The sequence below is a fragment of the Stegostoma tigrinum genome, chromosome 13 (genome assembly GCF_030684315.1).
Source record: "Stegostoma tigrinum isolate sSteTig4 chromosome 13, sSteTig4.hap1, whole genome shotgun sequence".
Taxonomy (NCBI): domain Eukaryota; kingdom Metazoa; phylum Chordata; class Chondrichthyes; order Orectolobiformes; family Stegostomatidae; genus Stegostoma; species Stegostoma tigrinum.
The window spans coordinates 22,374,696-22,402,459 of record NC_081366.1 but is presented as its reverse complement, the minus strand read 5'-3'; the positions used below and the strand labels follow the sequence as shown (position 1 = coordinate 22,402,459).

Below are 27,764 nucleotides of genomic sequence, written 5' to 3'. Positions count from 1 at the left end.
TTGCTGAAGGAATAGTGGAAAAGTGACGATTGCACCTTAAAAGGGAAGTGGATGGATGATATGACACTGACATACTTCTAGAGAATGTAGGATTAGTTATGGAACATTTTAGCAAATGGCTAGGAAAGAATCAATAGGTCAAATGGTTTTCATCTGCCCTGTAAATTCCTATAATTCATTAGTTTACCAATGTGATCAGGTGAGCAGATTTCCCCTGTGGTATGTCGAAAGAGATGTTTGCTGTTCAGTCCAAACAGTTTGGAAGGATGCTTCAAATAACTAGGAATATGCAGAAAAAAAATGTCTCATAATTCTGTCGTGTAGCTTGCCATTGCCCATATTGTTCAGGACCCAATAAGATTCACCCTTCAGCCTATTTTCATCTTAAAATGGTATCATTGTGAGGTGATTGGCAATCATCACAGCATACCTGAACCAAATGGGAAGGAGATACCAAAATGTGGAGCTGGATGAGCACAGCAGGCCAAGCAGCATCTCAGGAGCACAAAAGCTGACGTTTCGGGCCTAGACCCTTCATCAGAAAAGGGGGATGGGGTGAGGGTTCTGAAATAAATAGGGAGAGAGGGGGAGGCGGACCGAAGATGAAGAGAGGAGAAGATAGGTGGAGAGGAGAGTATAGGTGGGGAGGTGGGGAGGGGATAGGTCAGTCCGGGGAGGACGGATAGGTCAAGGGGGCGGGATGAGGTTAGTAGGTAGGAAATGGAGGTGCAGCTTGAGTTGGGAGGAGGGGATAGTTGAGACGAAGAACAGGTTAGGGAGGCGGGGACGAGCTGGGTTGGTTTTGGGATGCAGTGTGGGGAGGGGGAGATTTTGAAACTTGTGAAATCCACATTCATACCATTGGGCTGCAGGGTTCCCAAGGGGAATATGAGTTGCTGTTCCTTCAACCTACAGGTGGCATCATTATGGCACTGCAGGAGGCGCAGGATGGACATGTCATCTAAGGAATGGGAGGGGGAGTTAAAATGCTTTGCGACTAGGAGGTGCGGTTGTTTATTACGAACCGAGCGGAGGTGTTCTGCAATGCGGTCCCCAAGCCTCCGCTTGGTTTCCCCAATGTAGAGGAAGCCACACCGGGTACAATGGATACAATATACCACATTGGCAGATGTGCAGGTGAACCTCTGCTTAATATGGAAAGTCATCTTGGGGCCTGGGATAGGGGTGAGGGAAGAGGTGTGGGGGCAAGTGTAGCACTTCCTGTGGTTGCAGGGGAAGGTGCTGGGTGTGGTGCGGTTGGAGGGCAATGTGGAGCGAACAAGGGAGTCACGGAGAGAGTGGTCTCTCCAGAAGGCAGGCAAGGGTGGGGATGGAAAAATGTCTTTATTGGTGGGGTCGGATTGTAGATGGCGGAAGTGTCAGAGGATGATGCGTTGTATCCGGAGGTTGGTGGGGTGGTATGTAAGGACGAGTGGGATTCTCTTTTCGTGGTTGCTGTGGGGACGGGGTGTGAGGGATGAGTTGTGGGAAATGCAGGAGACACGGTCGAGGGCGTTCTCAACCACCGCGGGGGAGGGGGGGTATTTTGCGGTCCTTTAAGAGCGAGGACATCTGGGATGTATGGGAGTGGAATGCCTCATCCTGGGAGCAGATACAGCAGATGTGAAGGAATTGGGAATAGGGGATGGATTTTTTGCAGGAGGGTGGGTAGAAGGAGGTGTATTCTAGGCAACTGTGGGAGTCAGTGGGCTTAAATGGATATTGGTTTCCAGGTGGTTGCCTGAGATGGAGACAGAGAGGTCCACGAGGGTGAGGGATGTGTTGGAGATGGTCCAGGTGAACTTAAGGTTGGGGTGGAAGGTGTTGGTGAAGTGGATGAACTGTTCGATCTCCTCTCGGCGGCACGAGGCAGCGCCGATATAGTCATTAATGTAACGGAGGAAGAGTTTAGGGCCACTGTAGGTGCAGAAGAGGGACTGTTCACCTCCAACCCCACCACATCCAGCTCTGTCCCCTGCAACCGCAAGAAGTGCTAGACTTGCCACCACACCTCCTCCCTCACCCCCATCCCAGGCCCCAAGATGACTTTCCGCTTCGAGCAGATGTTCACCTGCACATCTGCCAATGTGGTATACTGTATCCACTGTACCCGGTGTGGCTTCGTCTACATTGGTGAAACCAAGCGGAGGCTTGGGGATCGTTTTGCAGAACACCTACACTCGGTTTGCAATAAATAACTGCACCTCCCAGTAGCAAATCACTTTTAACTCCCCCTCCCATTCCTTAGACGACATGTCCATCCTGGGCTTCCTGCAGTGCCATAGTGACGCCACCTGTAGGTTGCAGGAACAGCAGCTCATATTCCACTTGGGAACCCTGCAGCCCAATGGTATCATTGTGGACTTCACAAGCTTCAAAATCTACCCCTCCCCTGACTGCATCCCAAAACCAGCCCAGCTCGTCCCCTCTCCCCACTGCAACCCAAAACCAGCCCAGCTCATCCCCGCCTCCGTAACCTGTTCTTCCTCTCACCTATCCCCTCCTCCCACCACAAACTGCAACTCCATTTCCTACCTCCTTACCTCATCCCGCTCCTGTGACCTGTTCGGACCGACCTATCCCCTCCCTACCTCTCCACCTACACTCTCCTCTCCACCTGTCTTCTCCTCTATAAATCTTCGGTCCGCCTCCCCCTCTCTCCCTATTTATTCCAGAACCCTCTCGCCATCCCCCGTTTCTGATGAAGGGTCTCGGCCCGAGTCGTCAGCTTTTGTGCTCCTGAGACACTGCTTGGCCTGCTGTGTTCATCCAGTTCCACACCTTGTTATCCTGGATACTCCAGCATATGCAGTTCCCATTATCTCTGACCCAGATGGGAAGGATATTGCTGCACTGACATACTCTGATCTTGGCTCTAGTGTGATCTGTTTTTAGTCAGCATTGCCCTCAGAAGGAGCATGTCGGCTTAACTTAACAACATGGTGTGAAGTGTTTCTAGTCAGTTTTTGTACATTGTTACAGTACTCGAGGATACACTGTTTTTACTTGCTGTCCCTTAGTTACTTGCCGAGAGTTAAATGTTGGAAAATCTGTGAACATGGACTAATTGTCATACTCATTTTCTTGCTCTCTGGGAAAGTCCTTGTTACTAGTTCAATGTTCATCTGCCATGATAGAGTCAAAAGCAGAAGTTCAGAAAAGTGGAAAGATAAATCTACAACCCCATGCTTTGTGTGGGATTTTCCCTGTGGGCTTTTGAATCCGAAGCCAGGCAGAAGTAGAGCTGAAAAGCTTGCCTCTTTAGACAGCAGTTTTCTGGCTGTGATTTTCGCCCAATTAAACAAGTCATGGCCACATGGTAGGTTATCAATGGTGTCAGGGTCTTGAAGCTGGAGTAAAAATCATGCTGTAAATCAGAAAGAAAAACAGAAATTACAGGAAAAGCTCAGCAAATCTGGCAGTATCTGTGGAGAGAAATCAGAGTTAACTTTTCAGGTCAGATGAAGTGTTCTGAGGAAGCGTCATTTGATTGGAAATGTTGACACTGATTTCTCTCCAAAGATGCTGCCAAACCTGCTGAGTTTTTCCAGCAGTTTCTGCTTTTGTCTTGAAGCTGGAGGATTATTGGAGACCCTTCAGCACTGAATAAACAGCAGATCATATTGCCACATAAATGAGAACATGGGTGTAATAACTATTTGTAAAGGCTACAGTTTGGAAAGGGAAAGCCAGCTAGCTGTTGGGTATCAATGGAACAACATAAAACACTTTGGAAAAGTTTGCTCTCATGTTCCCCACAGTCTGCAGTGATTGAGTTAACTGATCCAAGCTAGGGTAGTGATACTGCTGTCAGAATGGATGATCATGTGTACTTCAAGACTGATATGCTGGGCAAATGTACATGTGAATTTCAGGTGAAGGCAGGATTAGGCATGTCTGAGGCGCCCTCTTATGGTCAAATAACCTTGTCAACTGCTACTGTACTGCAACTGTCTACTGTTTTACGCTCAGGCGATGGCTACTAACACAGGGTAAAAATGAATGACAAGTATATTTGGAAAAATAGCCCAGAAAAGGTGCATGTTTTCAAAGTTGCAGATTGAGTTGAAACATGAACTATGAAACAGACCAGCCATCATGGTAAAGTAACAGTTTTGAGACTGGGCAATTTCTCAAATTTACTTTCATTTGTGTTCCCTTTTAGAACATTTGGCACAGTGAAGGAAACAGTCATTGCTTTTTCCCCTCAGCCAATTTCAGAATGTGACTTTCCTCACTTCTGAGATCCAAGTTGGGTACTTTTTAAAAAAATTTAGTGGTCATCTTAACAACACTTGATGCATTTGTAAAGTAATACTCCTGAAGTAGTCAAGATAACAAAGTGTGAAGCTGGATGAACACACCAGGCTAAGCAGCGCTCCTGAGATATTACTTCGCCTGCTGTGTTCATCCAGCTTCACACTTTGTTATCTTGGATTCTCCAGCACCTGCAGTTCCCATTATCTCCTGAAGTAGTCATATCTGTGGAGCACAAATCAAACCCGGATATCACAATACTGTTACACAGTTTTGGTGCTCTATCATAATGTGTGAATTTTAACTCTTGGCTAGGAAAGCAGTCGAGGGAACAGCCAGCAGGAAACCTATTTGATTTCAACAGTGAGATCTCATTAAATACCACTGGCTAGTTTCCACTGGTTGAGTAGAAAAATCTCCAGGATGCCAGCAAATTACCTGTTTCTGCATATCTTAGATTTTTATGTGCAGTCTTATTGGTGCTCACCAAGTTAACTAATCCAGGTGTGGAAATACAGAAGTCTGAATTTTAATGTTTCTGAACTAACATTAAATTTTTTTTTTCCCTGCAGGTGCTGAAGGAGCTGTGTTTGAAAGGTCTCTAGAAACACCACATATCCGAGCTGAACCTTTTAAAGAACTGAGGTATCAAATATGATTTGACAGTTCTTTTTCATTTCTTTCCTATACTCTTCCTTCCTTTCACTCTCCTCTCCCTTGTCCTTTCATTTTTCCCCTTCTTTTCCTCTTCCTTAACTATTTATTTTCTCATCTGTTTATGCTTTTATTTCCTTTGTTCTTTACTTCCCATTCCTTTCACCCATTAAATATCTTCTTTACCTGCCTTTGACTGTTTGTCTTCCTTGCAAATGTATTTGATTTCTGGAATCAGTCTGCTAATGCTCAAGTTGAAGTGACATTGAATGGCGTTGCTGCAGAATGGTTGCCTAAAATATAAAAACTTGACTTGATTTAAATAAGTTTACAGCACAGAAGAAGTCTCTTTGTTCACCAAGGCTGTCAAAAACAAGCACCTAACTATTTGAAATAGGTAACAAAGTGTGAGGCTGGATAAACACAGCAGGCCAAGCAGCATCTCAGGAGCACAAAAGCTGATGTTTCAGGCCTAGACCCTTCATCAGAGAGGGGGATGGGGAGAGGGTTCTGGAATAAATAGGGAGAGAGGGGGAGGTGGACTGATGATGGATAGAGGAGAAGATAGGTGGAGAGGAGAGTATGGGTGGGGCGGTAAGGTGGGGATAGGTCAGTCCGGGGAGGACAGACAGGTCAAGGGGGCGGGATGAGGTTAGTAGGCAGGAAATGGAGGTGTGGCTTGAGGTGGGAGGAGGGGATAGGTGAGAGGAAGTACAGGTTAGGCAGGCGGTGACGAGCTGGGCTGGTTTTGGCATGCAGTGTGGGGAGGGGAGATTTTGAAGCTTGTGAAATCCACATTGATACCATTGGGCTGTAGGGTTCCCAAGCGGAATATGAGTTGCTGTTCCTGCAACCTACAGGTGGCATCATTATGGCACTGCAGGAGGCCCATGATGGACATGTCGTCTGAGGTATGGGAGGAGGAGTTGAAATGGATTGCGACTGGGAGGTGCAGTTGTTAACTGCAAACTGAGTGTAGGTGTTCTGTAACGCATCCCCAAGACTCCACTTGGTTTCCCCAATGTAGAGGAAGCCACAACGTGTACATACTGATGCCACCCGTAGGTTGCAGGATCAGCAACTTATATTCGGCTTGGGAACCCTGCAGCCCAATGGTATCAATGTGGATTTCACAATCTTCAAAATCTCCCCTCCTCCCACCGCAATCCAAAACCAGCCCAGCTCGTCCCCATCTCCCTAACCTGTTCTTCCTCTCACTTATCCCCTCCTCCCACCTCAAGCTGCACCTCCATTTCCTACCTACTAACCTCATCCCGCCCCCTTGACCTGTCCATCCTCCCCGAACTGACCTATCCCCTCCCCACCTCCCCACCCATACTCTCCTCTCCACCTATCTTCTCCTCTATCCATCTTCAGTCCGCCTCCCCCTCTCTCCCTACTTATTTCAGAATCCTCTCCCCATCCCCCTTTTCTGATCAAGGTTCTAGGCCTGAAACGTCAGCTTTTGTGCTCCTAAGATGCTGCTTGGCCTGCTGTGTTCATCCAGTTCCACACTTTGTTATCTTGGATTCTCCAGCATCTGCAGTTCCCATTATCTCTGATCACAAAAACCTAACTATTTGAATCCCATTTGAATCCCTCTACTGTCCATACAGGCAGTGGGTTCCAGATTTCCACCACATTAAACCTTCTGCTCAGTACCTTAAATCCATGCCTCTTGGTCATTGATCCTTCCAACAATGTGAAAGCTCCTTCCTGTCTAACCTGTGTAAACCACTTATAATTTTATACATCATCATGACCACCCCCCCACCCCCCACCACCGTCTCCACTGTTCTAAGGAAAGCAACTCCATCTATCCAAGATAACACAGTGTGAAGCTGAACACAGCAGGCCAAGCAGCATCAGAGGAGCAGGAAAGTTGATGTTTCGGGTCAACACCCTTCTTCAGAAATTAGTCTATCCAGTCTCTTTTCATGACTAAACGGTCATGCTTAGTTTCTGTGACAGAATCTTTGTAGTTCTAACACAGTGAAGACAGACATTGTTGTAATCCTACCAAGAACATTAAGTTGCCCACTCATTAGAGAGAGGCAACTGGTGGTGGTGGTTTAATCTGAGGGTCACCACACCTAATGGGAGGGGTTGAGAAGGAGAGTCTTTGATCACAACCTCAGCAGATGTGGGAATTGAACCCACTTTGTTGATATTCCTGCACTGTAAACCAGCCATCCAGCCAATTAAGCTAAACCAACCCTTTTGTGACGTGGCCATGTATTGGTGTTATGTAGCTATCTTAAGACTTGCAGCAAGGCAGGCAGCATTTGTAGAGAGAACTGGGTGGTTAACATTCCTAGTGCAAATCTTTCTTCAAAACAGAAGAATCCATTCCCGAAACATTAATTATTGACATTGTTTGACAGTAGCTTGTGGTTTTGTTTCAGATTTGGTTTTGCATGTGTATGGGAGCAAGGTTGAGGCGAGGTCGATTATCAGCAAAAGCACAACATGGATGCCCTTCTATTCCTTATGTTGAAGCCATGGACACAATGTGAAACAGGCGGCTGATTCAATCTCAATCATTTTACACAAATTCTACAGCCCAGGTGCATGTCCACAATTCATTTTAATTAACATTATAATTTGAACCTTGCAGCATCACAGTTTTAGGGTCTTATTTTAGTAAATGATCATACCTGTAAATCTCGAAGGAGAGCCAAAAAGTGAGTTGATTTTGGCGATTGGCTATTGTTCAGCACTTCAAAGTTAAAGAAAGAGACCTACAAAAGCTCAGTACCATTGCTTGTTTTTTTCTTAATCAGATTTTAGCTATTGTGAGGAAAATATTTGCTTCAGCATTTCCATTTGCTTGTAAAAGATCTAAAAGCCAAATGAATTGTACTTGAAACCTTGACTTCATCAGTAGAAAGAACGACTAAAAAGTGAGACAATGGAGGAGTCTGATCCAAGAATTGGATGGGCACAAGAAATTACTTGACATATGAGAAATTTATCTTTTAACTGCTTGGCACATGGCAAGCTTTCTCTTTAATCTCTCAGAATGCTGCACACTGTCCATTTGATCCTTTGGTGTTTATCAGAATCTCATTGTAGCTTTCACTTCCCACTGTCGGTATTTACCTATAATCTCTCTTTCATACCATTAACATTGAAGTTTCAAATAAAATTAGTTTAGCTTGTGAGGTCATTTAAATGTGGCCTTTTTAAGATGCAGCTGGACAAATTGCAACTAATATTTCTTTTACAGTTATAGAATGTACTTAGCCCTACATCAGTGCCTCAAATTCTCAACTCCACCAAATCAGATTTGTGCATCTTCCCTCCTTTCACCCTGCTGTGCTAACCATATTTGCAGCCTTCAAAATCCCAGGCTTTGGAACTTCATCCCTGTTTCCTCAGGTTTTCATATCCCTTCCTTCCTTTTGTTGGTTATGTTCCCCAATTTCTTATGGTTCCAGATGGGATGCCTGAAATTGTTAAGCTCTTGGGAAAGGAGGGACAAACTGATTCTGCTTCTTTAATCACCTCCACTCCCTTGTTTGTTCAAACAAGATTAATTTAAAACCAAATTCCTTTCCTTGTGAAGAAGGACCTAGGCCTGAAATGTCAGCCTTCCTGCTCCTCTGATGCTGCTTGGCCTGCTCTGTTCATCCAGCTCTACACCTTGTTCGTTCGTGTTCGTTCTCTCTGTGTCTCTGTCTCTCTCTCTCGCTCTCGTTCTCTCTCTCGTCTTTTCTTGTGGATACCTTTCTCTTGAACCCAAATTTCTGTTTTAAAAGATTTAACTGGGTTTTATTGAGTTAATAAACAGTTTATTCATTAGTAATTATAAGAAGAATTAGTAACACATGTGCAAGCAGAGTAGAAATAAGAGTTGAGTCCAGAAAATAAAAGTTTTGAAGAAACAGATACATTGCTCAGTCTCTGAACTGTTCCTGATAGTTAAATGTTCTGATCTCTGTAGCAGAGGTTACCTGTAGTGTTAACTTTGTTGGTTGAAAAGTTGATTTCAAGATTCTTGACTTTGCAGGTTGTTTGAGATTCAGTTGTTCTGATTCCTTTCAACCATGAGTGAATTCCAGTATTCAGGGAAAGAGAGAGTCCTTTTGTTATCCTGTTCCCTTTTGTCCAGTTTGATAGGTAGTTGGTTTGAAGAACTGAGTGCAAAAATCCCTATACCTGCAAAACAACATGAGTCAGCTTCAGATGTGGCCTTCAGAGGACACTGATGCCCAAACCCAGACTGGCACACATGAGAACATTCAATTCCACCAGCACATTCCAGATAAAGTGAATCTTGCATTAAGATAGCTTGCTGTAGACAAGAAGGTTGTCAATCCTCACTATCTTTGAAATCACAAGAGAGCAGAGACCATTCTGTTTTGACTTGCCTCTTCTCCCTTTGAAAGGTTGTTGTTTGAAGTTCCCTTAACAATTCTAGTTATGACATTCTGTTAGTTTGTCCCGCCAGACAGCTGCCTAATGTACTTGGACATCCATTTTTGCCTGTATCAACCCACTTTTGAGAATTACAACTTAAAAACATCAATGTCATTTCAGGGCTCTGAAACTTGCTCATGCTGTTTGGTATTTATTTAAAACTCATTAATTGAGAGCAGACTGATGGTCACTTCTCCCCACAGCTCCTTCTTTAACTCCATGTGACTTCCATAATGGATTACACCATTATTAAGTAGGTAGATTTTTTTACATTAGTGATGCTATAAAATGCAAGTTGACTTAAATATAAGTCAGCTTTCATGATTTTGATTTTACTTCATTGCTCTTGGTAACTAAATAAGCCCTGAATATGGGTTAAGTTGACAAAAACCAAAAGAAACTCAAGGGTTTTAAGATTTTCAGGAATCGCTTTTTAATTAAAAAATGAAATGCTCCAGCTTTGAAATTCTCTCTGTTTAATTCTTGACCTGACTTAGGTCATGTTCAGTCATGTTAGGTACTTCCTAGATTGGCTGGTGGTCTGCTTCTTATTGAAATTCGCTCCAACTGACCTATTATCTACAAAGTGGGTGATTGAGGAATTGGGAGGGTAACAATGAAGCCTCCCTAGGGAAATCTTACTTTATGCACAGATACACCTTCAATCTCTCTGAAGACAGTTTGAGTAATGGGCAAGATAATATTTGATTTGGATTCTTAAACTGCCCTAATCTCTAATGAGTTTTCTGATGAAGCGTCTGGGCCCGAAACGTCAGCTTTCCTGCTCCTAAAATGCTGCTTGGCCTGCTGCGTTCATCCAGTTCCATACCTTGTTATCTTGGATTCTCCAGCATCTGCAGTTCCTATTATCTCTATTCTCTAGTAGTCATTTTTTCTTTAGACATGGAGTTGGGATTGATGGTAAACTTTCAGCGTTCACCATCATCAATCCTTTGGAACTGATCACAACTTCAGAATATGTACAGCATGGTCTGAAAAGCCTGAAGTTTGAATCTGTCACTTAGGGTTCTGATTCAAACCAACCATGGACCCATCTCATCCTAACCCCACAGATATCGAACACAGTTGTATTCAGAATTTCTTCATTTTCCAGGTTCATTACAACTTTATGCCATAATCTTCACATTTACCCGATTCAAGAAATTTTAAATTTTCCTTTCCTGGCCAAGGATCCATGAAAATCCCTTAGCAGATTGGCTGCTTGAATAGCCCTGAGAATGCCCAGTAAACAGTTGAAGTGGTAGTGCCTACTGATAGGTGTGAAATTATTGCCAGAGGGAATCAGTCAATTGCTATGCATGACTTAGCTCGAGTTCAACGGTGAGTACCCTGCTTTGTAATTGACTGCAAACCCTAGGCCGCAGACAATATTAGAGACAGTCAGTATAATCAGTATAAGTGCTATTACAATGAGATATGCAGGAATTAGCCTGCTGGGTCATTTCACTCCACTTAAAAATTCAAACTTTTTTAATGTCCTACCATACAAATTGATGGCTCACTCCTTTTAAAGTCATATGCTTTTTACATTATTGGTGGCAGTCCTTTTTTTAAACACCCTCTCTCGCTCCCTCTCTCTCTCTCCTCTCTGGTCTGCAGACATCATAAGAGTCTGTAAATACTATGATGAACACACTGAGTTTAACTGCTTGGCATTTTTTCAGGCATTATCCTGTTCTGCCACTATTAATGATTGCTGGAAACTTTGAGGAAAAGGCTCAAATCAGGAATATGATGAAATACTGCCCAAGTACTGAAATGAGTGCCATTCCAGCAACACTCAGGAAGCTTGGCACCATCTGGGGCACGACAGTCAACTTGATTGACACCCCATTCACAAACATTCACACCTCCACCACCGTACTGATGCACAGCAGCAGCAACTGTGGACCAACTACAAGATACACTGCAGAATTACACCAAGGCACTTTGGACAGCACCTTTCAAACCCTTGACCATTACCAAGGGCACTCGATGTCATGGGAACACTATCACCATCAAGTCTGTCTCCAAGCCACTCACCATTCTGACTTGGAAATATATCGCCATTCCTTCACTGTCACTGAATCAAAATTCTGGAATTTTCTCCCTGAAAACACCATGGGTGTCCCTACACCAAATGGACTGCAGCAGTTCAAGAAAGCAGGTCATCACTGTCCTCTCAAGGGCATTGGGAGTGGTTGATACCCAGCTGGTGAAGCACACAACCACGGAATACATTTTCAAAACAGCAATGAAACAGCTAAATATCCATTAATATGGCTTAATTAGGTGAGAGTAACCTTTCCATGCAATTTGAATCTCTATACTGAGCCTCTGCCCACTTCAAATAGAATTCCAAGACAGTATGGTAGGAGTGGAAGTTTAATACCTCAAGTCTCCCCTTTGCAGCTCTGTGTTCCCCAGGAACAGTGAAGCGAAAAATCCACCTCATTAAAATCCAAGAAAGAGATCTGTTCTCCTAAATAGAAGCTGGCAGTCCATTTTGTTCCCATAAATCAACAAGTCACAAATCAGTTATCCATCTATTTCTGAGAAGTAGAATGTCTATCTTTGTTTTAAGAGAAAAGCTGCTTCAAATTTATTTTTGATTGGTTGATGCACTTTGCAGCAGAAAGGCATGCTCGCTGTTTTTCTCTCTCTCACACACACACATATTACCTTTCTTCTTCCCCTTTGCCCTGCCAGTAATCTTTCTCCCTGTTTTCCTGTCAACCTTATTCTAACTTTCCTCCTCTCTGACTTCTTCATACTTTGCTTTTGTACATTGCTTACTCAGCTTCCTCATTTCACCCTCTCATTCTGTTAATGCATCTCTATTTCCAATCAGGAGGGTTGCTTATCAAAAACTAATCTTGTTGTGGTCTCATTAGTGAAAACAAACAGGTGTAGGAGAATGCAGGCAGCCTGGAGTCTACCATTGCAGCAATTAGTCTTTATATTAAACTACTATATAACATGAGAGGAAAGCAGATGCTGATGAGTGCCACATTCAGAAATGAAAAGCCTGAATTATGGATCCGTATTTAGAAATAAAAATCTGAATTATGGATATTCACAGCTGATAAGAGTAGCCTAACAAGTGGAATGTAAGCGTATTTCCGTACATTCTGCTGAATGAGGATATGTTGCATTACTTAAACTTCAAATTGCTTCTTTTTGCTCACACCACAATCTGAACAAGCAGAAAAAGAAACTTAACATTTTCAGGTTACACTGTATTTTTAAATTTTAGAATTACAAGCAGTTCCATGTGACACCTGCTTCTGTGGGATCCTAAAGTAACTGGAAATAGAGTTATAGTGCTACACTTTTGTCTAGGCCCTTTTTGAATTCTGGCTGTATAATTATCTGAATAAAAGGTTAAAGAATTGAGGGAGTTGGTCCCTGCACCTTATCAGCAGACTTGGAGTGAACTGTTGTGCTGATCATATCCCTACAAGCTGCTTGCCTAAACAAAGATAATTGTGAAGCAACTGAAGATGGCTGCGCCAATGGGTCCACCCTAAATAACTCCTGCAATGATTTCTTGGGACTGCGATAACTAGACTCTAACAACCATAATCATCTTTTGCGCTACATGTGACTCTAAGCAGTGGAAAAGTTTCCTCCAGTGCCCATTGCCTCCAGTTTTATTGTGTTTATTGATCATTCTGTAATCATTGAAATGCTGCCTTGATGCCCTCGGCGGTCACTCTCACCAGACCTCTTGAGTTCAGCTGTTTTGCTCATGTTTGGATCAAGGTTGTAACAAAGCCAGGACCTGACTTATTTTTTGAAGAGGAGTTCCGATGACCAAATTCCCTCATCAAGAGTGAGGAGAAACATTTCTTTTGTGTGTTACTTTTTCTGTGAAGAAGGTCTTGTTACCTTATCTACATGTAACTTGTCCCATGCAGAGAAGATTACCTGTGCAGTCTGGCCATGAGGGGCAATATTGCAAATGGTAGGAATTCAAAGTTTCTTGTGGAACAGGCAGAGCACAGAGAAACCAAGCTTTAAAATCTCACATGGGGAAGAAATTTAAAACGTCAAGTGCCAAATTAGATGCTGAGCTACTGGCTTGGATTGAGGATTGGCTGTCTGACAGAAGGCAGAGAGTTGGGATAAAAGGCTCTTTTTTGGAATGGCAACCGGTGACAAGTGGTGTCCCGCAGGGTTCAGTGTTGGGCCCACAGCTGTTCACCTTATATATTAATGATCTGGATGAAGGGACTGGGGGCATTCTGGCAAAGTTTGTCGATGATACGAAGATAGGTGGACAGGCAGGTAGTACTGAGGAGGTGGGGAAGCTGCAGAAAGATTTAGACAGTTTAGGAGAGTGGTCCAGGAAATGGCTGATGAAATTCAATGTGAGTAAATGTGAGGTTTTACACTTTGGAAAAAAGAATACAGGCATGGACTATTTTCTAAATGGTGAGAAGATTCGGAAAGCAGAAGTACAAAGGGATCTGGGAGTGTTGGTCCAGGATTCTGTAAAGGTTAACTTGCAGGTAGAGCCCATGATTAAGAAAGCGAATGTAATGTTGTCGTTTATCTCAAGAGGGTTGGAATATAAAAGCTGCAATGCACTTCTGAGGCTTTATAAAGCTCTAGTTAGGCCCCATTTAAAATACTGTGTCCAATTTTGGGCCCCACACCTCAGGAAGGACATACTAGCCCTGGAGCGTGTCCGGCGGAGATTCACACAGATGATCCCTGGAATGGTAGGTTTAACGTATGATGAATGGCTAAGTATCCTGGGATTGTACTCATTAGAGTTTAGAAGGTTGAGGGGAGATCTAATAGAAACTTACAAGATAATGTATGGTTTAGAAGGGGTAGACACTGGGAAGTTGTTTCCATTAGGCGGGGAGACTAGGGCCCGTGGGCACAGCCTTAAAATTAGAGGGAGTAAATTTAAGACTGAAATGAGACAACATTTCTTCAGCCAGAGAGTGGTGGGCTTATGGAATTCATTGCCGCAGAGTGCAGTGGAGGCCGGGACGTTGGATGCCTTCAAGGCAGAGATCGACAAATTCTTGATCTCAGAAGGAATCAAGGGCCACGGGGAGAGTGCAGGGAAGTGGAGTTGAAATGCTCATCAGCCATGATTTAAATGGCAGAGTGGACTTGATGGGCCGAATGGCCTTACTTCCACTCCTATGACTTGTGGTCTTATGGCAGGGTTGCAAGAGAACCATTAGAAAAGCAAAACAGTGAATGAATTAAGACATTTTTTGAAGAACCTATGAAAAAGAAAATTATGCTCAGAGATGGTTTCTACAAAATGTCCTTACATCTTGCATAATTCCTAACAAAAAAATTGTGATTTTTTTTAACTTTGGCAATTTTTGTCTCATTATGCAATGAAGATTCCTCACCTTGTTTCGGATGTCAGTCATGGAAGCCTATGCTATAAAGTGGAAATCTTGTTAGTTCACCATCTGAAGTGATCAAGGGCAGTGAAACATGACTGGTATTCTTTGAAAAAAAGCAGCAATTGTTTTATTTGTTACGCCTTTCTAGTTAACTAACCCATCCCTCAAGGAAAATGGGGATAACTAAGGCAGAGCAGATTTGAGAGGGGACAAAGAATGGCAGAGAGAACACGAAAGCAAAGAAGAAAGAAAAGCTGAGAGAAAAAAGCATACGGAATCAGAGGTCAGCAAAGGGCTCAGGCACCAATGACAAAAACCATTTATATATAGCACAAGAAAACCCTCAAGGAGAAAAAGTAAGTGGTATATAGGGCACTATTTGGTCATGAAATTGGAATAGTGCTGGATTGTAAAGAAAATTTGCTCATGGGAAATGGTTCAAGTGTCTTTGGATTATTTAATTTCCGAATGACATATTTGTCCTTTAAGCACATTGCATCTTTAGTATATTACTGAAGAAATGTTTTGTGGCAAATACTAAATTAAATTGAGCCGCTTTTATTGCTGCTCATGAATAATTAAATGCTGAACATTATTCAGTACCAGATGATTGGCATAATGCTCAATGTTATGCTTAATTGCCTAATAAAAAGGATTTTTTTTCCCCTCTGATGTATTATAATCTAAAGACTTGCAAAGGTCTATTTTTCCAGCAAAATGCAATGCCGATCCCAAAAGTTGTTTGTCCACTTCTTCTATCTGCATACGAAATGCAGTTAATGAAGAACTCATCTCTCTGATCCTCCTCAGTCAGGTGTCACCATACAAAGCCTGATGTAACACTTTATGTCAGTGACTATGAATTCATTGGGCCCAGTGGTGGTAATTGGTAACTCCATGACTTCTTCCTAACACAAGCCACTTTCCTTCCTTTATCTTCCTCTTTGTAGTATTATTGAATATCTGAATTCATAAATTCTAACGTATTTTATTTAGTTGAGTACCAGCAGTGGTGGAATTAAGTTCTTAAATGACCCCTTAAAAGCCTTAGTTAGCTTCTGGACAGAGTGTCCAGCCTTGATTCTTCCTTTCTTGAACTAATTGCAGGGAAACAGAAGGATGACAGAGTCTTGTCCCCACTCATAGTCACGCAGCACAGAAACAAATCCTTTGGTTTAACTGAACCATGCAGACCATAATCCCAAAGCAAACTAGTCCCACCCGTCTGCGCTTGGCCTATATCTCTCCAAACTCTCCCTGTCTGAGGAAACTGGCCACCCCACCTCCCAGGCTGCCTCTGAGGAAGGTTAAATTCTGCCCATAGTTGCAAGGTGACCGAGGTTCAGAAATAAATATTTTGTGATATACAGTATTTCAGATGGACAGATAGAGTGGTTAAACAAAAACAAAAATATCCATGAAAAGTATCCAGTAAGAAAGGACCTTTGCACAAATCATCTGGAAGTAATACATGAGGAATCATAAAGGTCAGAAAGCACTGGTGGGAGTAGTTTATAGGACACTTAATATTGATGATATAATTGGACAGAGCATTCAGCAAGAATCTATTGGAGCTTGTGACAAAAGTACATTACAGTGGGTACTTTAATCTTCATGTAAACTTAACAAATAAAATTGGCAAAAGTCTGGAAGCTGAGTTTAAACAATGATTTCACCATAGTTTCCTCAAGTAGTACAATTTGTAAGCAATTAGCTGTAAAGTTATTTTGGAACTGGTATTGTGCAGTTACATGGGCTTAAGTTTGTGACCTCACTAGGAAAAATCATCTGGGAAAACAAGATCACAATACAACTGAATTCCATTGGAAGTTTGAGACTCACATACTTTCCTCCAACATAAGAATCTTAAACAATGCCAAAAACATAGCTGCAGATGCTGCTTGGCCTGCTGTGTTCATCCAGCTCCACACTTTGTTATCTCGGATTCTCCAGCATCTGCAGTTCCCGTTAGCTCTGATACAAGGAGACTGCTGACTTTTCTGAGAATGGTAATTTTAGGAAGTGTTTTCCATTGTTGTTTATTCTTTAATAGCAATGTAGTCTCACCTAAAGCATATAATTTATCATTCTTAAATGGGTAATGTTATTAATAGTTGCAAAAGAACATGTTTTCTTTTCTATTCTGATTGTCACTGTGGTATTATCCTGTGACTTCATCTTTTCCTCCTGACAGTTTGGAGAAATCTGGAATAAATAGCATGTCAAGTTTTTATTTTCCAAAATTAACAAACAAAATGAGATTGAATATAGATCTGATTGTTAGAAAAAAATGAGTGAACCCACTGACAGCTTAAACTTAGCATGGGAAGAGATAAACTCGCACCAGTATATCAGAAAGTTAAGCTGCTCAGTACTAATAAAACTTACAGCTGATTGGGAAACTTGAAGACTTGAACAGGCAGCAAAAGAAGGCATGCATCTGACAGATCCATTCAAAGATTTTAATAAAATAAAACATCGTATGCTGAGTTTGGCTGTTTGTTGAACAGTTCCTCATCTCTTATCAACTGCCAAGTGAAAACTCAAAACATTATTTGCCTATTGACTATTTTCCAATGGTTGAGGTCAACAATATCTTGTAAGGACATTGTTGGCAGCTGAAGGATGGACAGATGTTTCACTTGAATACCAATGGGTGCAATTTTGGCTGGCAACTGTGAGCAGGCACAACAATTTTTAAGTTCAGGCTCTGACATTTCTGTGGCATATTGCAGACACCAAGTGGAAACTCTGCTAAAACTGCTTGGTTTTCTGTGCCAGCAGAAAGGTGAGGTCAGTTGAAGAGGGAGAGGGGTAGGAAACAACAGTAGATCAGAGAATTTTGTAGGGTTTAGACAAGCATAAATGTGTTTTTGTGAGCCATCTGTGGATCCCACTCATGCATCTCAATGAGAAGGAAATGGGACTGATAGATGTTGCACAGGTTCCATCCCTATCTCCAGAACAGGCAGGAGGCTGTTCAAATGCTTTCATACACTTATTTAAACTAGTTGTATTTTAATGTACAAATTGACAGAGTATGTGCCGTGCACACTAACCTCAGTTATTTACTGGGGGCAGTGAGCAGGCTAACCAATGGTGCTGGGACAAAGGCAAGATTTTGAGAGTTGCATTGTGAAAATTTTAATTGGGCTAAAAGGAACAGGCCTTACTTGCTGCCCTTTTCCATGCAATTAGCAGCTCAATTTCTGCTTTCTGAAGCTTGCACTCTGCAGCTAAGGACCCCTTTGTTATCAGTATTACTCTGATAAAATGAAGATCAATCTAGAAGGAAGCTAGAAAATGATTTAACATTTCTGAAGAAGGGTCCTGACCGAAATGTCAAGCTTTCCTGCTCCTCTGATGCTGCTAGGCCTGCTGTGTTCATCCACCTTCACAGCGTGTTATCTCAGATTCTCCAGCATCGGCAGTTCCTACTGTCTCCTAGAAAATGGTTTGTTGTCTTCAATGGGCACTATTAATTTCATGCCATTTTTGGGGTCAGATTGAAATTTCTCCCAGTCATAAGCTTCATGCATGGCAGACCCTCAAACTCCTTGAACTTCATCCCATGTGCCTCATGCCACCTGCCATGGTACGTGTATCATTTGTAGACCCTCCAGACTTGGCTAGCTCATTGGATCAAGGGTTGTTTTGTGATACAGAATGATGCCAACAGCATGGGTTTGATTTCCCACACAGGCTGATGTCACAGTGAAGTTCCCACTATTTCAATCTTGTCCCTCACTTGAGGTGTGGTGACCCTCAGGTTAAGACACCACCTGCTGTATCTTGAGTGAAAGAGTGGGACCATGGTGACTTTAACTTTTTATTAATTATTTTAGTTCAAACTCAGAAGGCCTTGACAGAATTCTTGGGAATTCTGGATACAATATGTGCAAAAAATGAGAAGTAAAATTTCAGCACTCCTCTCCTCCTTTTATTCTAGTTAACAACTCAGGAGAGGATTTGTGTTTTCTTCAGAGAAATTAGGTACACGTCTGCCTATTCACTTGGACTAATTCCTTCCACTCCTGGGAATTTTGTTTCTGTTTGTGATGTGTAACTACTTAACAAGGTGTAAATATTAATCAAAAACTGATTACTCAAGAATTACAATTACAATTGCACTTTTCCATACTGGTCTCGGAGGATCTTCTTTGTAGGTCAACAATTTAATCCTCATCTAAACACATTGCTCTTATTCCATTTATTTTCTCTCAAAGTAATGTAGAATTATTCAGATATTGTAGGATGTGTGTTCATAATCTAACATTTAATCACTAAAGATTTTTAGAACATAAATGTGTAATGCTTATCACAACAATTTTTAAAACTATGATAATTCATGATTATTATTAACTTAATTCATGAAAGGTGATTTTTAGCATGTGTCAATTATGTTGGATTCTAGCCAGCTGCAAAGTCACTGGGTGCAAACTATAGCATACGTGCTGGGTAATAAATAGCTCTCTTTAGTTCTGTCTCAGAGCTTTTTGTTTCAACACTCAGATGGTGCAATTTCAAACTGACAAATGCTCTAGGAGACAATGAACTTCAATCTTTCTTCCTTCCCCAACTGGGCTGTAAAATTTGCTTCATTCGTTTTGATGTAGCAATTGGCAAGCACTCAATCACACTAAACTGCACCTTTTCCATTATATTACTGCACCCGGAGCTATATTCACTAATATAAATGCAGCAGATTCCACACGAGTTATATGACAGCTGACAGACTGTTCAAATCTCACGTGTCTCAGGTGAAAGCCACGTCTTCTTTTGCAATGTACTTTGCACAGGTGAAATTAAAGTCTTCCCACACTTCAATGCACAGTGGGTGCGCTAATGTTATCAATGTGAAAAACCATTTATCTTAATAGGTTAGGATGGAATTTTGTAGATACTGGGACATATTACTGTTTCAATTAATGTCACATCATCTGCTCATTGAAATAAGTGAGATTGGAAAAGGAGCGGGGTAAACAAAATTGCCTTTGACAATGCTGTGCAACTACCCATGAACAGCACATGTGGCAGCCCTCAACTTAAATCATACTTCATCTGCAATGTGCCAATGTTATCAGTCTTCAGTTAATACTTGAAACATGACATGAGTGAATCACATAAAAACGTATTTTATCCCTCAGCAGAAATTGCCCTACTGAGCATTGAGAAAGCAATCTGTTTGACAGACACCAAGAAAAGTAATCCATCTTGGATGGTTGTATTAAACGGACATTATTGCATCCATCTGTGTGTTATAGGCCCCACTTGATATTCAGTTCTGAGGTATGAGAAGCTTGAATTTCTCTTCACCTCAGAGGCATTAAACCTAAGGGCCCTGCCACAGTACACTACACATAGAATCTGCAGTATTTACTTTCATAGAAACAGCTTTGGATGCAGGAACATAACAAGGACTTCAATTTAATATGAATAACCGTTCATCAATTTCTGCTTTCAGATAGCACAGCAATTCTACAACTCTGTCCTCTAATTAATTATTGAATTATTTATGCCTCCTCCTTTCAAATTGCTTAAAGCTTGAGTGAGCAAGTTATTGTTGCAAAATCAGAAGTTTTTGAAATAAAGCTGAGATCAGGCATGTGTAGTGGCAGCAGTGCCTCTTATGATATCTTGCTCGGCATTCAGAATGAAAGGTAGCGATTACATGAAAAGTAACTCTGATTCATTTTCAAAAGAAGAAGTCAGCCTTGGCAGGGGGTTTATAATAGTTCATAACCAGAATTCCTTTCTAGTATGAGGTCACATATCATTATCTTTCCTCATTGCTTGCTTTATCTGCATGTCATCTTTCTGTGATTGTATGCAAAGACATCCATTGTCTCTCATCAATAACAAAAAACATTTTCTTAAAAATATGTTTAGCTGCACAATTCTCCATTTCTCTCCACCTGCCACCTTCTTACCACTCAATTAGTATATCTCTGTAGCTTCTTTGCATCCTCTTCACAGTGAACCTGCCTTCTTGCCTAAATATCATGAACAAACTTGATACATGAGTGCTGATAAAGAGCCATCAACCTGAAATGTTGACTGTTTCTCTCGCCACATATTTTCCTAAACCTGCTGTGTATTTGCTGGTTTTGATTCAGATTTCCAGCACCCTGCAGTTTATTCTCTTGTGGATGTGTTACAGTCCGTTTCCTCATCTATTGACATAAATTGTAAATAACTGAGTATGCAGCACTGACCCTGACAACATTCCACTATTTACAACCCACCAATCCAGAAATGCCTTGTTCCATTATAACATCTCCTAATCCCAATAACTCTGATCTCCCATATCAACTTTTTGTGTCCAATCTAACAGTTTTTGAAAATTCTAATACAGTGCACATGTGTGGGGATGGATGAGCACAGCAGGCCAAGCAGCATCTTGGGGTCCCTTAAGGGTCTAGGCCCGAAACATCAGCTTTTGTGCTCCTAAGATGCTGCTTGGCCTGCTGTGTTCATCCAGCCCCATACTTTGTTATCTAGGATTCTCCAGCATCTGCAGTTCCCATTATCTCTAATACAGTACATCTACTATTTTTGCCTATCTATCCCACTGGTGACAATCTCACAACTTTCTAATAGACTTGTCAAATGTGATTTCCTTTTTTTAATTCCTTGCTGATTCAGTTCAACTGTATTGGGACTTTTCAAGTGTCCTTTTATTGCACCCCAGTGTGGATTTTGTGAATTCAAGTACTTACTTTTAATACTGATGTTGGCCTAACTGGCCGAAATTTCCTTCTTTTCTCTCATCCTTATTTCTGAGTAGCAAGGTCATGTTTGCTACTTTCTAGTCCCTGTGGACTGTTCCAGGATTCAGGGAATTCTGAACGATCCATACCAGTACATCCTTTATCTGCACCACCTTGCTTAAATCCCAGTGGCTAAACCTATTAGGTCCAGAGTCATTTTTAAGTTTAGCTTTTAGTCAGATATTTCTCCAGTAGTATTTCTTTACTGATACGTAATTTCTCTTAGTTTTTCATTAAGACAAGAACTTTGCCCATTATATCCAGTAAGTTTTTATGCCTTTTACCATGAAGACAATTACAAGACATTTGTTTAATGTTATTGCTTTATTTCACATTATACTTTCTCCTTCCTCTAACTTTAACATACCCAAATTGATTTTTATTAATGTCTTTTTTTTTACAACCTTCTTAATGTCACTTGCTAATTTATGATTATATTTTATGTTTTCTTGCTTTACCAATTTCTTGAGCATACTTTGTTGAATTTCAAACCTTCCAAATCCTCAAGCATAGTTCTCCTTTAAAATCGTAGAAAATTGCCAATACGGAAGAGGTCAGTGCAGTTCATTGGTGAAAGCAGAATAGATGCAAAAGCATCTCAGCTGGCTCTACTCCCCTGCCTTTTCCATATGACCTGCAATTTTTCTTTTCAGATAGTTATCCAGTTCTCACAGGCCTCGATTGAATTTGCCTCCATTACACTCTTGAGCAATGCATGCCAGATTCTAAGTAGTTGCTGCATTAATTTTAATCCACACTCACTGGAAATTTGATGTAATCGTTATTTTTTTTCATAATGCTAAACATAGAAACAAAAGAAATCAACCAGCAGTGTGCCACAAGGATAAGTGCTGGGTCCACTGCTTTTTGTCATTTATATAAATGATTTGGGTGTGAATGTAGGAGGTATGGTGACACCAAAATTGGTGGTATAGAGGGTAGTGAAGAAGAGTATCACAGAGTACAATGGGACCTTGATTAGATAGGCTGATGGGCTGAGAAAAGGCAGACAGAATTTAATTTAGATGAGAGTTGTTGCACTTTGGTAAGGCAAATCAGGGCAGGACTTGTACACATGACGTAGGGTCCTGGGAGTGTTGCTGAATGAAGAGACCTTGGTGTGCAAGCTCATAGTTCCTTGAAGATGAAGCCACAATAGGCAGGGTTGTGAAGAAGACGTTTGGTACATTTGCTTTTATTGGTGAGCATATTGAATAAAGGAGTTGGGATGTCAAGTTGTGGCTATTTGGGACATTGATTCGGCTAGTTTTGGAATATTGTGCTCAATCCTGGTCTCCCTGCTACAGAAAAGATGAGGTTAAACTTGGAAGTGTTCAAAAATGATTTACAAGGATGTTGCCAGGGTTGGAGGGTTTGAGCTATAGGGAGAGGCTGAATTGGCTGGGGCTATTTTTCTTGTAGCACCAGATGCTGAAGGATGATCTTATAAAAGTTTATAAAATCCTGAGAGGCATGGTTAGGTGAACACCCAAGGTCTTTTTTCCAGGGTAGGGGAGTCGAAAACTAGAGTGTGTAGGTTTAAGGTGAAAAGGAAAAGATTTACTGAGACCTAAGGACAACTTTTTCACATAGAAGGTAGTGCGTGCCTGGAATTAGCTGCCAGAGGGAGTGACAGAGTCTGGTACAATAACAACACTTAAAAGGCACATCACATAACCGCACTTAAAAGTACATGAACAGTAACGGTTTAGAGGGATATGGGCCAAATGCTAGCAAATGGGCTGGATGAATTGAGGATATCTGGTTGGCATGGACAAGTGCCTCTTGAAATCTTGTAGATTTCCTAAGGCCTTTGTTTTCAGTATCAAGGTAGATTTGCCTCCATGTGGTTCAGATAGCCAGCAGAATGAGCACAATGTCCAGTCCCTGCCCACATTGCTGACAGAAGGCTATGGCTATTTTACAAGCCAGGTCACATTTTGCATGGCTGGTGGGTTGCATGTATAAATCAGACAACCTAGGACCACCCCCAATGGATTCAAACTATCATGTATTGGATGATTCAACCACTCTGGTCCTGGTCAAAAGGTAAATCAGGAAAGATCAGTTCTCAAGTTAGAAATATTCTGCTGCCCGGGCACAGGATAATTCTGGAGATCACTTGACCGACAAAAATAAAAACAATCATTATCTTCACTCAAGGAGCACCACTGTATATATCCTGCCTAACTGAGTCTTAAGACGGCCCCAAGGTTTAACATTCATCTTACAACTCTTATTTACATCGTAAGGTGACCTAGAACTCCCATAATTGGCAAATCATCACTCCTGTCTCCACCTTATAATGTCAATTATCATCTGGGCTATCTTGGGCTACTGATATCATGTGGGATAGTATGCCCATGCGACATCTTAAACTGAAGATAGATGCAACCTTGATGAACAGTACATAGATTTATTGCACGTTACTTAATATAGTCACATTACATCTAAGATATGATCGTCTCTTGTGAGACATCTGCTCAACTTAGGAGTAATTTAATGTGCTTAACATTACAGCTACTAAAGCATTCTCACATATTATCGGTAACAAATCCAGAGTCAGAATAGAATCAAAACCAGTTAAGGTATACTGTATAACTCTGGTTAGCTCCTTCCAGGGACAGTCCTTTGTATCTGTTGGATGGAGCTTACTTGAGAAGTGTCCAGTCCCGGTCGTGCCATTATAGGAAGGATATTATTAAGCTCGAAAGAGTTCTGAAGAGATTTACCAGGATGCTGGCGGGATATGGAAGTCTTGAATTACAAAGACCTAGAAAACACCTCCTCCTACCCACCCTCCTGCAAAAATTCCATCCCCTATTCCCAATTCCTTTGCCTCTGCCGCATCTGCTCCCAGGATGAGGCATTCCACACCCACACATCCCAGAAGTCCTCGTTCTTCAAGGACCGCAACTTCCCCCCGCAGTGGTCGAGAATGCCCTCGACCGTGTCTCCTACATTTCCTGCAACTCATCCCTCACACCCCGCCCCTGCAATAATCGCCCACAAAGAATCCCCCTAGTCCTCACATATCATCCCACCAACCTCCGGATACCACGCAACATCCTCCGACACTTCCGCCATCTACAATCCGACACCACCACCCAAGACATTTTTCCATCCCCACCCTTGTCTGCCTTCCGGAGAGACCACTCTCTCTGTGACTCCCTTGTCCGCTCCACACTCCTCTCCATCCCCACCACACCCGGCACCTTCCCCTGCAACCGCAGGAAGTGCTACACTTGCCCCCACACCTCCTCCCTCACCCACATCCCAGGCCCCAAGATGACTTTCTACATCAAGCAGATGTTCACCTGCACATCTGCCAATGAGGTATACTGCATCTGCAGTACCTGTTGTGGCCTCCTCTATATTGGGGAAACCAAGCAGAGGCTTGGGGACTGCTTCGCAGAACACCTATGCTTGGTTCGTAATAAACAACTGCACCTCCCAGCCGCGAACCATTCCAATGCCCCCTTGCATTCCTTAGATGACATGTCCACCCTGGGCCTCCTGCAGTGCCACAACAATGCCATCTGAAGGTTGCAGGAACAGCAACTCATATTCTGCTTGGGAACCCTGCAGCCCAATGGTATCAATGTGGAGTTCACAAGCTTCAAAATCTCCCGTCCCCCCACTGCACCCCAAAACCAGCCCAGCTCATCCCCGCCTCCCTAACCTGTTCTTCCTCTCACTTATCCCCTCCTCCCACCTCAAGCCGCACCTCCATTTCCTACCTCCTGACCTCATTCTGCCACCTTGACCTGCCCATCCTCCCTGGATTGAACAATCCCCTCCCTACCTCCCCACCTACACTCACCTCTATTGGCTCCATCCCCGCCCCTTTAACTTGTCTGTCTCCTCTCCACCTATCTTTTCCTCTATCCACCTTCAATCCGCCTCCCCCTCTCTCCCTATTTATTTCAGAATCCTCACCCCATCCCCCTTTTCTGATGAAAAGTCTAGGCCGGAAACGTCAGCTTTTGTGCTCCTGAGATGCTGTTTGGCCTGCTGTGTTCATCCAGCTCCACACTTTGTTATAGCTGAATAGGCTGTGACTATTTTCACAGAAGCACAGGAGGTTGACAGGCGACTTTGCACAGTAATTGTCTTTTCCCTAGGATGAGGGATTTCAGGACTTGGGGCACATTTTTCAGGTGAAAGAAGAGAGATTTTTAAAAAGATATTAGGGACAATTTTTTTATATAGAGGGTCGTTCATGTGTGGAATGAACTTCCAGACGAAGTGGTGGATGCGGGTACAGTACAACATTTAAAAGACATTTGGATACGTACAAGAGTAGGAAAGAAAAACCGAAAGAGCTGCGGATGCTGTATATCAGGAGCAAAAACGAAGTCGCTGGAAAAGCTCAGCAGGTCTGGCAGCATCTGTGAAGGAGAGAACAGCGTTAATGTTTCGGGTGCAGTGACCCTTCCTCAGAACTGATGGTGGCTGGGAAGTCGTCAGTTTATATGCAGAAAATAGAGAGGTGGGTTGGGTAGGGAGTAAACGATAGGATAGAGTTCAAAGAGAGAGAAAGACAGTTGGATAGACAAACAAGTTGCTAATGATCAGACTGGGAGGGTGAGTAGTTGTTAATGGGGGCTGTTAGTTACTAACAACAGGGCGTGTGTAGTGGCAGGCAATGTGGTAACAGGAATAGGAAAGGTTTGGAGGATATGGGCCAGGAGCAGGCAGATGGGATTAGTTTAGTTTGGGATTATGATCGGCATTGAATAGTTCGACTGAAGGGTCTGTTTCCATGCTGTATGACTCTACGACTGTAAAACAGATTAGACAGCAATCACCTGGATCAGTAGTTGGTCCTTTGGAGTGTTGTATTGCCCACATCTTAAGCATGAATAAGGCATAAATCAGACTCCTTCTGTTTTTGGTCATCATAGCTTTGTTTCTGTTGAACAGGAAATGTCTGAATGTTCCCCCATTCAGAAATGATACAATGCATCCCATTGCCCACTGGTCTATAGGCATTTAGTGAACATCTACGGTAGGATAGGTCTCTTGAATCAATATATGTCTAGACACAGTGCAAATAAATATAAAATCTCATTTACATTGAATATTTGTTTCAAAGGATCAACCCTTGGTCTGTTTGATTAAATACATCTATCATCTGTCAATAAGATCAGTATCATTTCTTCAAACTTGATAGAAGTGCCGCAGAGGAATTAACGTTATTACAAAAGAGTCGGGTTCTCCACATGTATTCATTCTGTAACTCTCAGCTGAAGGAAAATACTGACAAATACTGCTGCTAATTCAACATTTTGTGGCCCTAGACTAGAATCGCCTACACGTTCACTAATACTGGAGGCACCGAAAGGAGTTGAGATCCATGCAGAGGCGGGTAACATGCAGGCTATTTGTCGAACAGAATTGAAATTGGAATCTGAAGATGGCGAGGTGAGTGTGTTAGGATATACTTGCTATTCATATATTAAATCTGAAACATTTAATTCTGAAATGTTCACATGTTCTATGTGAATGCAAAGACAAGTACATATATGGAAATAATTTTCTAACCCATTTTGTTCTTTTGAGACGGGGAAATTTTAAAAATAATTGCAAAACTTTTAACAGAAAAAATCGCTGTGCCATCTCACTATATTGACTATGTTTATCCAGTTTTTGTTATCTTAAAGGATGTTTGGAAATTTAAGGGAAAGCACAAAGAGAGTTTTCTCCCACATCTCCCAGTTGCACCAGGTTTGTGAAAATAATGATGTGACAGTTTCAATTTAGTTCTGAGTGAAATTCAAATCACAGCAATAAGATGCCTTCAATAAAATATTACGAAATAATGAGGCTATCAGGTTGTAGATTTGACTTGCTTCAGCAGTGTCATGAAGTATGCATTAGGTCTGCATCTTCAGACTTGTAGAGAATGCACCTTATTTGTGAAATTAGCTTTAGAATGGCAGTGAAATTGGATAGCCCTGACTTGTAAGCATGAACTAAGCACAAAGATTGAGGATAGAATTTGAATGGGATGGTGGTGGTAATGCTGGTGGTGTTGGGGTTCTGGTGTTGTGAGACCAGAGCCCCTTTGTCTAATTATTGCAAAATAATCAGTCTAATTTGAAGACTGTCAGCTCACCACAGGTGAGTGGTGTCCAGGGATGTTGACACCAGTTCGACAAGACATAACAACAGGGCCGTGTGAGGGGGAACTGAGTTGAGATCAATGTGGCAGTGACTGCCCCCTGCACACTCTGAGTTGTACATTATTCATTCCAAACAGGATGGCAGTTTGCCA

At 42.1% G+C, this 27,764-nt stretch overlaps 1 protein-coding gene across 6 annotated transcripts in view; it reads left to right on the top strand.

Moving 5' to 3' along the window:
* The window catches only part of sgcd (sarcoglycan, delta (dystrophin-associated glycoprotein)), a 483,273-nt gene that overhangs the window by 446,206 nt on the left and 9,303 nt on the right, over nt 1–27,764 (top strand). For all 6 annotated transcript variants that reach the window (XM_048543422.2, XM_048543425.2, XM_059650607.1 and 3 more), the window contains 2 exons: nt 4,830–4,902; nt 26,788–26,911. In XM_048543422.2, the coding sequence (XP_048399379.1) occupies nt 4,830–4,902; nt 26,788–26,911 (197 nt within the window). The remainder of the gene's footprint in view (nt 1–4,829; nt 4,903–26,787; nt 26,912–27,764) is intronic.